Consider the following 15768-nt stretch of genomic DNA (forward strand, 5'->3'; position numbering starts at 1 on the left):
TCCTATCCTCCTCCTCATATCTTCTCTCCTCTTTTCATCCTGGTTTCCTTTCCTCCTCCTCATATCTTCTCTCCTCCCAATTTCTCCTTGTTTCCTCCCCTCTCCTTTCCTCCTCCTCATATCTTCTTCTCTCCTCTAAGCAGATGGTGTGATATCCGTTGTCCCACTTTTTTTTTGGCAGCCATCGAACACATGCATGTGTCCTTGTGACCACACACATATATGAACACTCTGTCTCTGTCCATCTCAATGTCTCTCCATCTGTTTCCCCCTCTCTCCTCCTGTCTGTCTCTCTATCTGTCTGTCTCTCTATCTATCTGTCTCTCACTCTGTCTCTCTCTCCTCCTGTCTCTCTCTCTCTCTCTATCTGTCTCTCTGTCTGTCTCTCTATCTGTCTGTCTGTCTCTCTGTCTGTCTGTCTCTCTCTCTCTCCAGTGACAGAACGGAAAGGTCATGCTCTGTCAGTGATGAAGGAATGCAAGCTGGATGAATATGATGGGTTAGTTGTCCCTTGTCTGTCTCTCTCCTGTGGTTTTAAACTGATGACATGTCTGTGAATATGTCACCGTTTTTATTAATTCAATATTGTGGTAAAATATGCATGAGTGGGTATATATTCTGATATTCTGATGTTATTCTTCCACACAAGTCAAATAGTGATGCTGGGTATAGACTCAATCTTCTGCACTCAATACACCTGATATGAGCTAAAGCTAACAGGCTAACAGGACCCAGCAGCTGACCATCTGTGTAGAAGTCCTAGTATCTCTCATTCTTACATTACCCTGCTTGGTTTATGTTGTTATTGTTTGTAACGTCAAACATTATATTACACTTCAGTGATGGAAGAGAACAGACAGACCTGTGTTTCGTGATGGAACACTGTCTCTCAGTTGGGGTTGCTGTATTTTAATTTAAATTAAGTCGTAAAAATTAAAGCCCAGCGTTTACATTTAAGTGCAAGGTGACATTTAACAATCAAACTGTGACATCATCCTTCCATAACAGTCTGAACTGAATCAGATGATTAAACGGAAATTAAACTACGGTCAGAGGTAAACCAAAACCCACTGACCCAGACTGATTACACAATCACACACACACACACACTGGCACACACACACACACACACACACACACACACACACAGGTGAGGTCAAACTGCAACTGCTAACTGAGCTAACCTCACTAATGAAATCAAAATGCAAATAATATTTTATGTTACTGAGACAAATAACACAAGACATTAAGTAAAAGCACAAAAACACTGATCACACTGTCATCATCACTCACTATCTCTGTAAGTGTGTGTGTGTGTGTGTGTGTGTGTGTGTGTGTGTGTGTGTGTGTGTAAGCAGCTTTTGTGCTCAGCCCTCATAAAGCTTAATGTGCTTAGAGCAGATTAGCTCGGCGTTGCTAAGCTAGCTGCTGCTTTGTGTGTGTGTGTGTGTGTGTGTGTGTGGCTGCTCTGGTGAGGATTTGGTTGAAACCTACATTTGCCAATTAGGCTGGCTGTCACCGTGGCGACCGGAGCTTCAGGTAATCCCACACACAGGAGGAGGGGGCGGAGTCTGTTTACTTCACATTTACTGGAAACACGAACGCTGAAGATGAGCCTTCTCGCTTTTTAATGAGCTCCTGAAAACACGATGAAGAAACGATTATTATTATGTCTCTTACCTCTACCACCACAACTAATGATAATAATAATAATTATTATTATTATAATAATACAAAAACTCCCTCACCTGTCCAAGACTTTAGCCACCCACCTGCTAATTTGTTTGTTTTGATATTTTTAAATCTAGTTTCACTGAGAGTGCAATGATTTTCAATTCTAGTTGAAGACTTGACATGTAGCCTTCTGTAATTATTTCAGTTGAATGAGTTTTGTACTTCCTGTCTATGTTTTGGTCTTCTCAAAGTAAAACAATCCACTAGACCTTTATTGTGAAGTTGGAGTTTTTTATTGTTACAGCTGGGTATTAAGAATGTGCTCCAGCATTACGTACTGAACAGCTTTGGATCCTTGGAACTACAGACACATTTTGGTCCATATTGAGGCTTGACATCCAGCCCTGTTGAGTGCTATTGTCAGTGACGGTCCTATGGAGAAGCCACGCCCCCTTCTGGATGACCATGAGCTTGAGGGTACCTGTTAAAGATGCCAAACATGTTCACTGTCGATGGATTAACTGTCCACCATCCAAAGTCAAAAATGTCTTCAACGTCACAATAAGATTCCATGGTTGTATTTGGACCTGATGGATGAGTGAGACGGCTCTACAGAGACACAGCTCATTTGTTTGCCTCTACCTGTCTGTCTGTCAGGGTGGTGTGTGTTGGTGGCGACGGGTCGGTGGCGGAGCTGTGTCACGCTCTGGTCCTCAGAGCTCAGCTGGATGCTGATTCTCCAGAGAAACCAGTGAAACCGGTGCTGCCACTTGGAATCATTCCTGCTGGTGAGAGAGAGGACACATCCTCATATAGATCCAAACACTGCAGACCAACACTGGGCAGAACCACATCTGTCCACATTAGAGACTGCCAGACGGGGTGTCTTTATCAGCGGTCTGTCTGTCCATCGTTACAGGTTCTACAGACGTGGTTTCCTATTCTGTTCATGGAGTCAGAGATCCAGTCACTGCAGCCCTGCACATCGTCCTGGGTAGGTTCTACCTGTTCTACTTCTGTAGGTACGACGTCCTAGGTCTATTGTCACATATGGCTACGGTGGGTTCTACTTGTTCTAGATCTATAGTCACATTGTTTTTGGTAAGTTCTACCTGTTGTGTGTCTAATGTTACATTTACACCTCCCCATCATGGTTACGATTTACTTTACTTCAAACAACTCACAGGGAGCCAATCAGGAGCTTGTGTTCTCGCTCAGCTTTGCCGTGGTTGGCTGACGGTCGCTCAGATTGTTTGAGAACAAACAGACGCACAGACTGTGACTGAAGCTGTGGAGGCGGCACACAGACAGATGTCTAACAGCCACGATCAGTTTAACTCTAAATCACAGGTTTGCTCCGCTCACTGTAGCCCCGCCCCCTCCACCTCTCAGGTAAACCTGCCGACTAATCAGCTGGCAGCGGGACAGGCTGCTGCGTTTGAATGACCGGCGGCTCGGTAGGTTTTGTGACAGATGGGTGTATTCAGTGGCACAAATGAGACTAAACTCCTGAACAATAGAAATCAGTTGAAGCTCCCAGGCAGGAAGCTGTCCCCACAGACACCAAGGGGACTGCAGGTGAGTTCAGGTGTGTTCACGACACAACCGAGGGGGACATACCTGAGCCGTAGCAGCACATCGCAGCGTTCCTCTCCCGTCTGTACGCTGCGTATGAAGCTACAGCCTGCTGACAGTTAGCGTAGCTTAGCATAAAGACTGGAAACAGCTAGCCTGACTCTCTCCAAATGTGATGTAATCCACCGCGCAGTAATTAACATGTTGTAAAAAGTGTCACATTTCATCATTTTACAGTTGGTTATGTGCCAGACTGTGTGTTGGTTGTAAGCAGGACAACCAGTTTACTGGGTAAACCAATGTAAGGCCAAAGTATTCAGTTAAGATCAACAGACAGAAAAGTATGATGTTATGTTTTATATTTTATTGTTTTGTAAATCAAAGTCTCCAGTATATTTTTTACTTGCTGACCAAAATGAACATTGGTTACACCTCTAAGGAGCGCTGCAGGTTTGATCTCAGTGACACACTGACCGACACACACACACACACACACACACACACACACACACACACACACACACACACACACACACAACATGCCATATGGAGAGGAAATCAAATGCTATCCAGAGAGACAGACAGGCATTCAGTCAGACAGACAGGTGGGCAGAGAGCAGTTCAGTAGGTTACAGCAGGTATGTGGCCAGATGGCATGCTGTGTGTGTGTGTGTGTGTGTGTGTGTGTGTGTGTGTGTGTGTGTGTGTGTGTGTATGTACAGCATCTTACTGAATGGTCTTAATGGTGAAATCAGGTCAATGAAGTAAATTACATTTTAGTACAACACCTAAATGGCCGTGTGTAAATAAACAGTGAAAAAATCATAGTAATATGTCAACTTGCTGAATTTAGTTTAAGAGAGAGAGAGAGAGAGAGAGAGAGAGAGAGAGAGAGAGAGAGAGAGAGAGAGAGAGAGAGAGAGAGAGAGAGAGAGAGAGAACAAAGCCATGACTCAGAAGAGTAAAATGTTATTTCTTGATTGTCTGAAGGTGCCACATAAAGGCGATGTAACAACCTGTTCTCCACTGCTTTGTGTCAGACGCTACAGAATACCGTCTGTTGTTGTCGAGGGATTATACCTTTGAAAAGAGAACTTCAAGATGTCAGAAGCATCTTCCTGCTTTGGTAAACATTGAAGGGGACGTAATAATCACATGCTCATTTTCAGGTTTAAGCCTCTGGTTTAAGCCAATCTAAGCCAGATTTCGCCGTCGCCATCTTGGTTTATGGTCGTTACCGTGTTGTTTTTTTCACAACCAAAGAACAGAAGTTACCATATGTGGAATATGGAGGAGTGACGTAGAGACGCTGAATACGGCTCTGGTAGAGGCAAGACCTGTCAATCACAGTGAGCCCGCCCAAAAGCATCCTCTGCGTTATGGTCTGACTCTAACTGGACCGTGATGCATGATAGGAAGGGGAGCCACATCTGGATGGAGATTCAGAGCCAGGATGGTCAAACTGGAGCAATAAGAAGCAGAGACTGGTCACTCTGCTGCACTGTGACTCCTCTGAGGTTCATACATATCACACACACACTCCCGACCTCTTTCTGCGCTGCTGCTCATGAATATTAATGAGCTTCTCACCATACGACCACTTGGCCTTCTTACAGGCTCTGTGTGTGTGTGTGTGTGTGTGTGTGTGTGTGTGTGTGTGTGTGTGTGTGTGTGTGTGTGTGTGTGTGGAGGGTCCTACGTTTTAAGTATTAATAATTAAAAAAACAATCTTTCATCCGTGTTTCTCCCCCCTCCCCCTGCAGGTCACCTGCAGCAGGTGGACATGTGCAGCTTCTCGTCTCTCGGTCAGTTGGTGTGTTTCGGGTTCTCCGCCATGTTCGGCTTCGGTGGGCGGAGCTTAGCGCGGGCGGAGAAGAAGAGGTGGATGCCGTCGTCGCGGAGGCGAGAGTACGCTCTCGTGAAGACGCTGGCGAGGCTGAGGTCACACACACACACACACACACACACACACTCACACACACACACACGTTAAGAGCACTATAACAAAATGGTGATTATAGTTGTTCACTGACTTGAATTTAAAATATTGAAAAGTACATATCAGTCATGCTAGCGGCGTAATGGATTTGGTATTTGCTACAGATGGCCAAGACATTTTTACCAGACATTCATGTCCTCTTTGCCAGTTGGCAAATGTTAGCATGCTAACAGGCTAAACCACGATGGTAAACATGTTTGCTCCATCATTGTTAGCATGCTGACGCTAGCTGTTAGCACCACTGTGTCTAAGTAAACCCTCACAGAGCTCTTACTCTGGTTCCTCATTTCTCGTTCTCTCTTCTGCCTCCCTCAGACCAGAAGACTGTCAACTGTCCTTTCTACCAGCGAAGAAGTCAAACAGGTGAGAAACACACACACACACACACACACACACACACACACACACACACACACACACACACACACACACACACACACACATCAGCACTGTGTAAAACAACACAGTTTGTTTTTAAGACTTTGTATCTTTTATGTTCAAAACTAAATTAGATCTCTTTTCTCAGAGACCAGGACCAGGACCAGGACCCAGAGTCAGGTGAGACCGATCAGGACAGGAGATTAAAAAACAGCTGGTTCAGATTTCCGTCTCTGTCGGCCCAGTTTGATTTACTGATTTCTCTTTCTGTGATTGGTCGGTACAGAAGGGGAGGAGTCTTGGACCACTAATCGGGGCCTGTATCTAAGCATCAGCATCATGTCCATCCCCTGTCTGAGTCCACACGCACCCCGAGGACTGGCTCCCAACACCAGGTACCTGACGAGCACTTAATCCTTCCGGGAATGTTAAAGTTAGCCGCGTCGTGACCTCGAACGCACCGCGAGTTTATGTCACCGCGTTTCTGCTCCTGAACGCACCTTTACGCTCCCTGTTTGTGACAGTTTGGCAAATGGCAGCGCGGCGTTGATCGCGGTGGGAAACACTTCCAGGTCAGAGTTCATCAAACACCTGAAGAGATACAGCAGCTCTAGTGGACAGGTGAGAGCAGCTGGCAACCAACATCTCCGTCTGTAGGAATCTGACACCCTAACACAGTATTACAGTATGAAAAATGAATCAGATGATGCGGTTCATTGAGAGCTGTGGTCTGTACCGGTCTTTAGAGAAGAGTCCTCTTTTTAAATCAGTTGTTTCCGGTTTAAACTGCTGTGAGCTGATCAGCGGATCATTTCTCCTGAGACGAGTCAACGCTCTGTTTGTTCATTTTCAACTTTAAATAAATAAAACAATCATCAGGCTGAATAGAGACCTCCTCATTAACTAGACCAGCCTTTCACTTTAACCAGCGACAGTCGGCTAAAGTGAGATGCCGCTACCCGGTTTCACAATTCCAGGTATTTTGCCGGATCCAAAATGGAGCCAGCTGTCTGAACTGATCCCTGCTGTGGGCCGTGTTGTGTCACTCCTAACATCGCCGTTCTTAAGCCTCCACCTCTCAAAGAGATAAAAATACACAAACTAGTTTTTGGTGAGTGGATTAGCCCGGTTCGGCCTGGCCTGGCCTGTGAGATCGCACACTAACCCACTTACTAAATATACTGAGAGCGTGGCGTTCTCCGTCCTCCGGAGTAAACAGGCTGTTTACTCGCTGACCTACATCCTGTCAGCCTCCGTCCAGGTGAGCTCCCCGGCAAACACGACGCGACGGGGCGTTACGCAGCATTTCACTGTCGTAGTCTGTTGAGGCGGAGCTCATTTTTAAATATTTTATATCAAACGGCAACAAATTATTATTCCATTACGGATTCAAACAGTGAGAAATGAGACCTTTACTGGCTGACCTACAGTCCACACCAAAAAATGATTTAGTTTACTCTAATTTAAATTTAAAAAAAGCTGCAAATGATCATAATTAAAACCATTAGATGTTATAATGAATCACTCATTTAAGCTACCATAGCATTCTTCATGTTTTATCAGATTAACATAGTGGAGTCTAAAGTACATTTTGTTAGTGGAGTAGAAGTATGAGCTGCCACAAAATGGAAATATAAAGTATATATACCTCGAATTTGTTCTTAAGTATTGTAGTAAATGAAGTTACTGACATTCCACTTAAAAAAAACAGACCGTAAAAACGATCAGCTTTATTCCAATAAAAAGCTGAGGAGGAAGACAGGAGACAGGACAAAGAGGACAGCCTGTCTGTCTGTCTGTTGGTCTTTGCTGCCCCCTGTTGGAGCGTCATGGTGTTACACCAGAGACCATAAAGGACCCAGTCACTCCTCCAGATAATCAAGCTTTTTAACGAGCTCTTCTATCGTCCTTAGCTGACCTTTGACCTGTGAAGACACACACACACACACACACACACACACACACACACACACACTCTCTGCGTCTGATTGTCTGTCTGCAGTTCAGCTTCTCATTCGTGGAGACACAAGCGGTGTCAGCGGTGAGGATTTGTCCCCGCTCTCTGATTGGCTGGTCAGAGGAGGAGAGTGAGGAAGAGGGCGAGTCCAAAACCTCGCCCATCATCCAATCAGAGGGCGCCGCCTTCCCCTGGAACATCGACGGAGAGCTGGTGGAGATTGCTAACGAAGTGCTCGTCAGGTATGCGTTGTAAATATTATTTATTATCATGTTATTATGATTTGTTATGCTGGTTAAATACCAATGAACCTGCCAACAATCATAGTCATTAATTGATTATTTGTTGTCAGAAAAAAGTGAAAACTATCCACAGTGACGTGTTGACATTTCTACCTGTCAAATGAAGCTACATATTAAACTAAACAGTAACTGGAGACATCGACCATCGTGCGATGGAGTCAGTGGTGTATATTCAGGGTTAGGGGCCGGGGGCCTTCTTTTCATGTCCCCTACTTCCTACGCCCTTGAGCTCAAGCTTCATTTAGATCTCGACTACAGACCTGTAGAAAACATCTGTCCACAGACAGAAGGACACAAACACACCTGGTGACTCTCTCACAGACTCGATACAAGACACTACCAGAGTCACTGCCAGGGCTGGTTATCAAAACCAGTTATACATTCCTTAAACAACCACTGTGTGTCATATTAACGTGCGTGTGTGTGTGTGTGTGTGTGTGTTTCCGTGGTGTGTTCAGGGTCCATCCGCAGCTCATCACTCTGTACGGGGAGGAGGTGGACGAGGCCGAGTCGACCGTCTCCTGCAGCTGCATCTGAGGACAGAGACGCATCAAAAGTAGCAAAAACACATAAAAGTAGCAAAAACACATAAAAGTAGCAAAAACACTTAAAAGTAGCAAAAACACTTAAAAGTAGCAAAAACACTTAAAAGTAGGGACAGAGCTTTGCAGCTTTCTGTTTACATCGTGTATTTTAAAGCTGCATTAATTGTTATGATTGATTACTGATTACTGCAGCTTTAATAAGTTTGACCTTTGACTCCAGACTTCCTTTAAAGGGTTAACACTTCTAGACCCGAGGATGGAGATTAATGCTTGTTGTATAAGTTCATGTTTACATTTTGCTATACTTTAACCACCAGCTCTTCTATTAATATTATTGGTGTATTTTTTTTTATTACATTTTTAATTTTGTTTTTTCATGACCCGTTTCTGTTTCTGCTGCAGAGAGCAAAGAATCATCAGAGTTGACAATATAAACATAAAAATAGTTAATATAACCCAAAACTGTGAGGAAAAGCTTCTTTTCCATCAGCCGAGTGAATCGACTAAATAATAATCATACATGTTTGATAGTCGAGCAGCTTCCTGTTCAGATGAAGAACCCGACTGGATGAACTTAAAGTGTCCAAAGACTGTAAACGTTTGATATTTTAATATAACAGCTGTTTGTTTTTAGTGTAACAGCTGCAATCATGATGATTAAAAACAAAACCAGAACAAGTTTAAATAGAAAAACCTTCATTTTAATAGAAACGTGTTGATAAAAGCAGTGAGACTCTCCAGTGCAGAACAACTTCACATAAAAATAAATCACATATTAAAAGCATCTCTCTGTGTGATGTGCATTTGTACTGAACAGATAGAACACAACGGAGGTTGGCAGCTGTTTAAACATCTGCATTCACAAAATACAGACAGTTAACCCTGCTGTGGAACGTTCCTTCAAGTAGTCGCCATCTTGGCTTTTTTTTATCCGATGAACGTAAGTGACCACATCTGGACTGTGGAGGAGTGACGCCGCATACGCTCTGGTAGCGGCAGCGACCTGTCAATCACAAGGTAGCCCCGCCCTAAATCATACCCTGCTGTATGGACTCATTCTCTCATAGACTTCTATACAATCAGACTTCTTTTTGCAACCGGAGGAGACGCCCCCTGCTGGTCAGTACAGAGAATAAAAGTTGTAAGACACCGGAGGTTGCCGCCTGATCTGGATCAACCTGAACCAAGTGGTCCAAGATCAGTTCCAGTGAGACCGTGGTACGTATGCGTTCTTACAGGATTTTGTCACGTAAAGCATCTTCAAGCATCTCACAAAGCGCTCTATAAATGAAATGTATCTCCAAACAAGCAGAAACGATTGAAGCCTCACTTGATGTCACGTGATATTTGTAAAGTGGAAGAGAAGCGCTCATTTCTGTCTTCGTGACACCTACAGAAGTCAAGCTCCACGTAAAAGATAATCACTGATTTACTTCTCCTTGAGAGCAAGTCCATGTATCATCAGCCTCCATTGAGCTGAAGTGATAGTGACACGAAATGACTGACCGGGGGACAAGAAGTCACAATAATAAGGTAAAAACAGGCTGAAGTGACGCTGTGACGATGTTCGGCCTCCATTAAAACACTCTGTACCAGCTCATCCCAGCAGCCATCATCACGTCTACTTCTGTCTGGACAGCATGCCGTGTGTCCGCTCTGTGTGTGTGTGTGTGTGTGTGTGTGTGTGTGTGTGTGTGTGTGTGTGTGTGCAGTGCATGAAGCGTTGGTCAGCAGGTAAACAATAATGTACACAGACAAAGGGGAGGGTTTTCCAGAGAGCTATGAGCCAATCAGAGGCCAGGTTTCCATCCCCCGAGGTCAAAGGTCATCAGAGAGTCCATTGATTAGTTTCCTCTTAGAGGAGTCAAACCAGTGGTCATCGATAACTGTCCTCGAGGTCTTCTAACAGGTGTTTCAGGTTCACTTCCCTTTTCTATTCAACCCTCCGTCCGTCGCTGCTGTCTCTTTAAGTCTCTGTGGTCTGTGTTTGTGGAGGCACAGGTTCAGGTGTGTTCACGGGAGACGTTTTGTCAGCCGTCTCTCTGTCAGGTCTGTGATGAAAACACCTGATCAGCTGACTCGTAATGGACGGATTTCATTGGCCGATGACGCTCAGCAGCAGTATTGTTCTACTGTTTAAGACAAACTGTCTTGTCATATTTTCATAAGCAGCACTCCATCCATCCGTCAGCACACACGTCTCGTTGAACTGTTGAACAGTCACAACGTGAACGCCTTCATCCTGTGGTCGGAGGTCAGAGGTCGTGGCCAGAGGAGACGGCCGGCGTTATGAAGTGCTCTCTCTTTTGTCGTTTTTAGGGACGTAGTCCCAGCTGTCTCTCTTGAACTCCTCCTCCTCTTTCTTCTGGAACTCCCTCTTAAAGAAACCAGCCTGAGAGACACACAGGTGGACAGACAGGTAGTCAGACAGGTGGACAGACAGGTGGACAGACAGGTAGTCAGACAAGTGGACAGACTGGTAGTCAGACAGGTGGACGGACAGGTGGACAGACAGGTGGACAGACAGGTGGACAGACAGGTAGTCAGACAGGTGGACAGACAGGTAGTCAGACAGGTTGACAGACAGGTGACGAGTAGAGACAGAGACACACAGGTAGTACTATTGTATTGTGATATACTGGAGCTCATCAGTCCGTTATATTAAAATATACTTTATTGTAAAAAGATGAAGTGAATATAATTTACCTTCCACAGACACCAGATGAGAGCAGCCAGGATCATCAGACCCAGAACTAGACTGATGACGATGATGAAGACTTTCACTGTTGTTGTGGGTTTCTGGGTAAAAAGAGCTTCTACCACCACCTGTAAACGTACCACATACAGCATCTGATTACTGGGGACAGATAGAGTACGGACAGACGGACAGACGGACAGACGGACAGGCTCCAGGTTGAAGACACAGACTGGTCTTGGCTGGTGTCGAGGTGTTTTACCTGCGCTGCAGGTTGTTCGGTGATGAAGACGGTGTGAGGACCTTCTCTGGGACTGGACATCGTCGCTGTGCTCTCCAGCCTCATGACGCCCTGACGACCCTGAGACGGAGACATCGGGAGTCTTTAATCCGTTTATCGAAACGCATTTGAGTTATTGAACATAAGAAGTCATTTCAACTTCTTTTCTTGATCTTGAGTGTTTGTGTGTGTTTGTGGGTCACGCCTTGAGGGACAAACACAGTATTGGTTGTTGAACTGAAACTCGACACTTCCTGTATTCTTCCCTTAATAAAAGTCTTCCCATGAAAGAAACTGAACTTGTTTTTGCTGCTTCAGTTGCTGCAGGAAGCGCTAAGTTGCAGTCACTGAGCAGAGATCAGCTGAGGTTAGTTTGAACTCAAGTCTTTCTACTGTGGATCAGTTTTACGTCATGAAAGCAGCGTGTTAGGGTGCAACGCTGTCTGTGTCCACAAGGGACGCGTTCAGGCTCAGCACTGAGTGTAGGACACCTGCATTTTGGCATCAGTTAGAGTCACACAAACAAAAAAACACTGTGGTTACACATGAGCTGATGAAGTTTGAGTGAAAAGAGTAGTGTGTGTGTGTGTGTGTGTGTGTGTGTGTGTGTGTGTGTGTGTGTGTGTCTGTGTGTGTGTTACCGGAGCTTGGCGTAGCACAGCAGGGTTCAGTCTGATCTCCAGTTGGATGAAGGCATCTCTCCCCGCCTCCAGGTTACCGAGACGACACACTAACTGCTCACACAGCTCATCAGCACGGCCACAGGACTGCACACACACACACACACACACACACACACACACACACACACACACAGAAAAAGACTGAAGTTCATACACTATAGGGGTTGGGTGGTGATCGTTGACTCTGCTCGGTGTGTGTGTGTGTGTGTGTGTGTGTGTGTGTGTGTGTGTGTGTGTGTGTGTGTGTGTGTACCATTCTGCGGGTGGAGGTGGAGGAGAAGAAGAAGACGAGCTGTTTGATGAAGGACGCTTGAGGAACGTCACAGTCGTCGAGGACCGAAACAGTCGTGTCTTTGATCGAACACACGCCGTGAGACGACTGCAGGGAGAGAAAATGTATAGATTAATATTCATTCATATTCTTTTACCGTGACGTGACAACTACTACTGTACTTCATCCACTACTTCTACCAGCACGCCTCCAAGAGGAAGCTACACAGCGGCGAAACGTTCCAAAACGTTCCCGCTCCACCTCAGCTCCCGCCTACTTTTCCAAAAGTTTCTCTGGCTCCAGTAACCGACAAAGATGGCAGCAAATTGTAAACTCAAACATCGGCGGTTGACACGTGTCTCAAATATCCTGCGAACAGTTCTTCTGCTGACTGCGCTGCTGACTGCGCTGCTGCTGCTTGCGTCGCTGCCGGACGTACCTGCCAGTCCACCACCTGCAGCAGTCTGTGTCGGTACGGGGCGAGGATCTTCGGTAGCGCGATGTCAACCACAGTGTCTACAGACCTGCTGGGACCAGAGTTCAACACCTGCAGACAGACACAACAACAGGGACACCAGAAGAGATCAACACAACGCAAAGAGGGACATCAGATCTAAGACGTGTCCCCTCTGAACTGTAGTGGAGACGGTACAGTAGCTTCACATTCAGAAGACGTGTTGCACCATTGACGTCTGCTTCATATCCAGCCTTCCTCTGTGCAGTTTGACCCAGAGGAGCGTAGGTAATACCTTGTACGTGTAGTTGAATCGCTCAGAGTAGCAGTCGACCGGAGTCGTGTCTTCATCTCCCAACACGAAGGAGGTGGGAGTCACAAAGCTGCAGGACAGACGACAGACAGTCAGCGAGGCGCTACGACCTAACGGTGCTGATCTCAGCCTCGGTGCACTACGGCATGAGCTGCAGCTATTCACCTGTACAGGTGACACTCGATCCAACAGATCAGCATGGCAACTTAATCCAACTGTCTGTCTGCCTTTCTGAATCTAGAACAGTTTAGTTCAATTAAAAACATCTAAAACAAACTATATGCTGAATTCATTCCCATATTCCAGAATAAAAATATATCTTCTTGACTTGGCTGTAATGTTCTGTGAAAGATACAACAACAATATGCAAACGATCCCCTCAGATGACAGAAACATCTTGATGATTAATCTGATGGGTTATGTTTATGGTTATGCTTGTTTCCTTTAATCACTTGATTTTGCTGTGATGTGTAACAGTGAAAACAGGTGGGATGTTAAGTATTTGTAATAATTAATTTACATAATATTTGTAATTTCGTCTGTGGACAGAGTGTGTCACAGTGACATCACAAGTGTGCATTACAGGTGTGAAGGTGAGATCAAAATGAAGAGTCTGAAGATGTGTGCGGTCCAAGCAAGGGAAGTAGAGGAGGAGCTCTATGCTATATATTATCACTGATATTATTATGTTAAGGGATAATAGTAATGAATGCCGACTCACCCGTGGATGTTAATGTTGACTCCATATTTGAGAGGAAGGAGGAGGCTGACGGAGTTGTCGAGGAGATACTCTTCCCTCTCATAGTTATCACTGAGGAGAAGACAGATTTAATCCATTTTAATCACGTTTACTCCTGTAAAGGGTTTGAGGACTTCCTTCACCTGTGGAAGTGTCCTTACCTGCTAGTGTTGACGTGAATGGTGACGTCACCAGGTGTGCTGTTCTGGTTGATGTCCAACAGGAAGTTGATGTTCAACTGCAAGAAACAGGAAATGCGTCGGTGATTTTGAGTGGACAGCTGCAGGATGATCAGTACTCGTGTTCCTTCTGTCCTGTGGACTCTAGTCCGGTGTATTTAGTCCTTTTTCGTCTTTAAGTTGAAACGTTTCACATCCACCTTAAAACTGCTGCTCAGTCTTTCTCTGGGGGGAACTCAGATATTTCAACAGCGTCTTTCACAACATTAACTCTGAGAAACAACTGAGACACAGGAAGTACAGCAAACATCTGCTGACCAGAGAAATGCTGGGGACAAAAAGTACAGGATGGATCTGACCGTTGATCTACAGAGTTAGACGGAGCTGAGGATCATTTTAACGAACTGTGTGGCTCTGAAGATGGCAATGTCTGTCTGTCCGTCTGTCTGTCCGTCTGTCTGTCCGTCTGTCTGTCCGTCTGTCTGTCTGTCTGTCCCGGTCACAAATTAATTTATTCATGACATTCATGGTTCGCATGAATGCTAATGCTGATGAACCATGACGTTCACATCTGTGCTTTGGAGTGAAAAGTCTCAACAACCATTGAATGGATCTTGAGTGGTTCAGACATCCATTCATGTTGTGCTAATTGTAGCATGCTAACCTAACCTAACCTAAACTATTTCATCCAGGTGTGTGTGATTGGCTGAGGTTTACCTGGGCGTTGGCTGAGAGGAGGAGGCTGGTGACGCTGCAGTCAACACCTGCTGTTGTACTGTTGACTTCCTGTGTGACGTCACAACTGACCACATTGTCCTGCTGCACACACACACACACACACACACACACACACACACACACACACACACACACACACACAGACAGTTAGTGCACTTTGTTTAATGAGTTTTTTGTGTTGTGAGCAAGTTATAATTCTTTAGATTTCATGTTTTTGATTCTATTTGTCGTTGCATAAAGCCATTAATTGTGTGTACATTCTGTAATTACCAGTAAAAATATAAACCATTGTGTCGAAAACTTGCAGCATGAAATCAGATCGAGGTGTCTCAATGCATGATGGGAAATGGCGAGTTATTGACCGACTTCTTTATCAAAGCGGTTCCAGCGGTAACCACTAGTGTCGCCAAATCAACCAGGATTTGAATCCTCTGGTTTTACTTGAACTCACGTTCTGCAGGACTTTGATGTAGTGGATGTTGTCGGGGAAACGCAGCATCAGTCTCGGCAGGAAGGCGTCGTCTCCGGAGTTCAGCAGCGAGGTTTTCAACATGATCGTCTGTCCAGAGCCGAGGGCAAAGTACTGCTGCTGACTAACAAACAAGAAGAAGAACGAGGTAAACAACAACACCGAAGCTCCGGTCAGACATCAGAGCAAAGCTGCTGAAAGAAATGATTGTAACATTCGTCTTTATAGAATCATTTTCCCGATAAGGAAATGATAAACTTCGATATATTGTTACATTTCTTGCCAATGTAACAACCAATATAACAAAAATATTGACAACAACAACGGTTAGCTTAGCTTAGCATGAAGGGGAAACAGCTAGCCTGGCAATAGTTTAAAAATATACCTACCAGAATCTTTACAGCTCACCAATTAACATGTCATATCACACACGGACAGACACAAAAATGACTGTTTGTTGTTTAGGCAGGTATATATATTGTTATCTTACGTAGGAGTCAGGTCAGTGTTTATGCTA

The 15768-nt window shown here is 44.9% G+C and overlaps 2 protein-coding genes across 3 annotated transcripts; one reads left to right on the forward strand and one right to left on the reverse strand.

Annotated features, from left to right (window-relative positions):
* The first annotated feature begins 449 nt into the window (after positions 1-449).
* On the forward strand, positions 450-9214 carry LOC137891905 (ceramide kinase-like protein). The gene is made up of 10 exons (XM_068736716.1): positions 450-499; positions 2332-2462; positions 2594-2668; positions 5013-5190; positions 5564-5611; positions 5775-5806; positions 5913-6021; positions 6151-6247; positions 7629-7825; positions 8344-9214. The coding sequence occupies exons 1-10, from the start codon at positions 468-470 to the stop codon at positions 8420-8422; spliced, it is 978 nt and encodes a 325-aa protein (XP_068592817.1). The 5' UTR covers positions 450-467; the 3' UTR covers positions 8423-9214.
* LOC137891902 (integrin alpha-4-like) lies at positions 9110-15544 on the reverse strand. 2 transcript variants are annotated; one of them, XM_068736715.1, is made up of 11 exons: positions 15234-15544; positions 14762-14860; positions 14027-14103; positions 13848-13937; positions 13109-13196; positions 12799-12906; positions 12342-12467; positions 12047-12172; positions 11388-11486; positions 11137-11256; positions 9110-10822 (listed from the first exon to the last, which is right to left on the reverse strand). In XM_068736715.1, exons 1-11 carry the CDS (start codon positions 15333-15335, stop codon positions 10718-10720), a joined length of 1140 nt encoding a protein of 379 aa, XP_068592816.1. In that variant the 5' UTR covers positions 15336-15544; the 3' UTR covers positions 9110-10717. The 2 variants fall into 2 exon arrangements, with proteins under 2 accessions (XP_068592816.1, XP_068592815.1); XM_068736714.1 differs by having other exon boundaries at positions 14762-14863; positions 15234-15541.
* Positions 15545-15768: the final 224 nt, after the last annotated feature.

Source organism: Cebidichthys violaceus, unplaced genomic scaffold (genome assembly GCF_023349555.1).
Source record: "Cebidichthys violaceus isolate CVI_PGR_0920_01 unplaced genomic scaffold, fCebVio1.0.p SCAF_717, whole genome shotgun sequence".
Lineage (NCBI taxonomy): Eukaryota > Metazoa > Chordata > Actinopteri > Perciformes > Stichaeidae > Cebidichthys > Cebidichthys violaceus.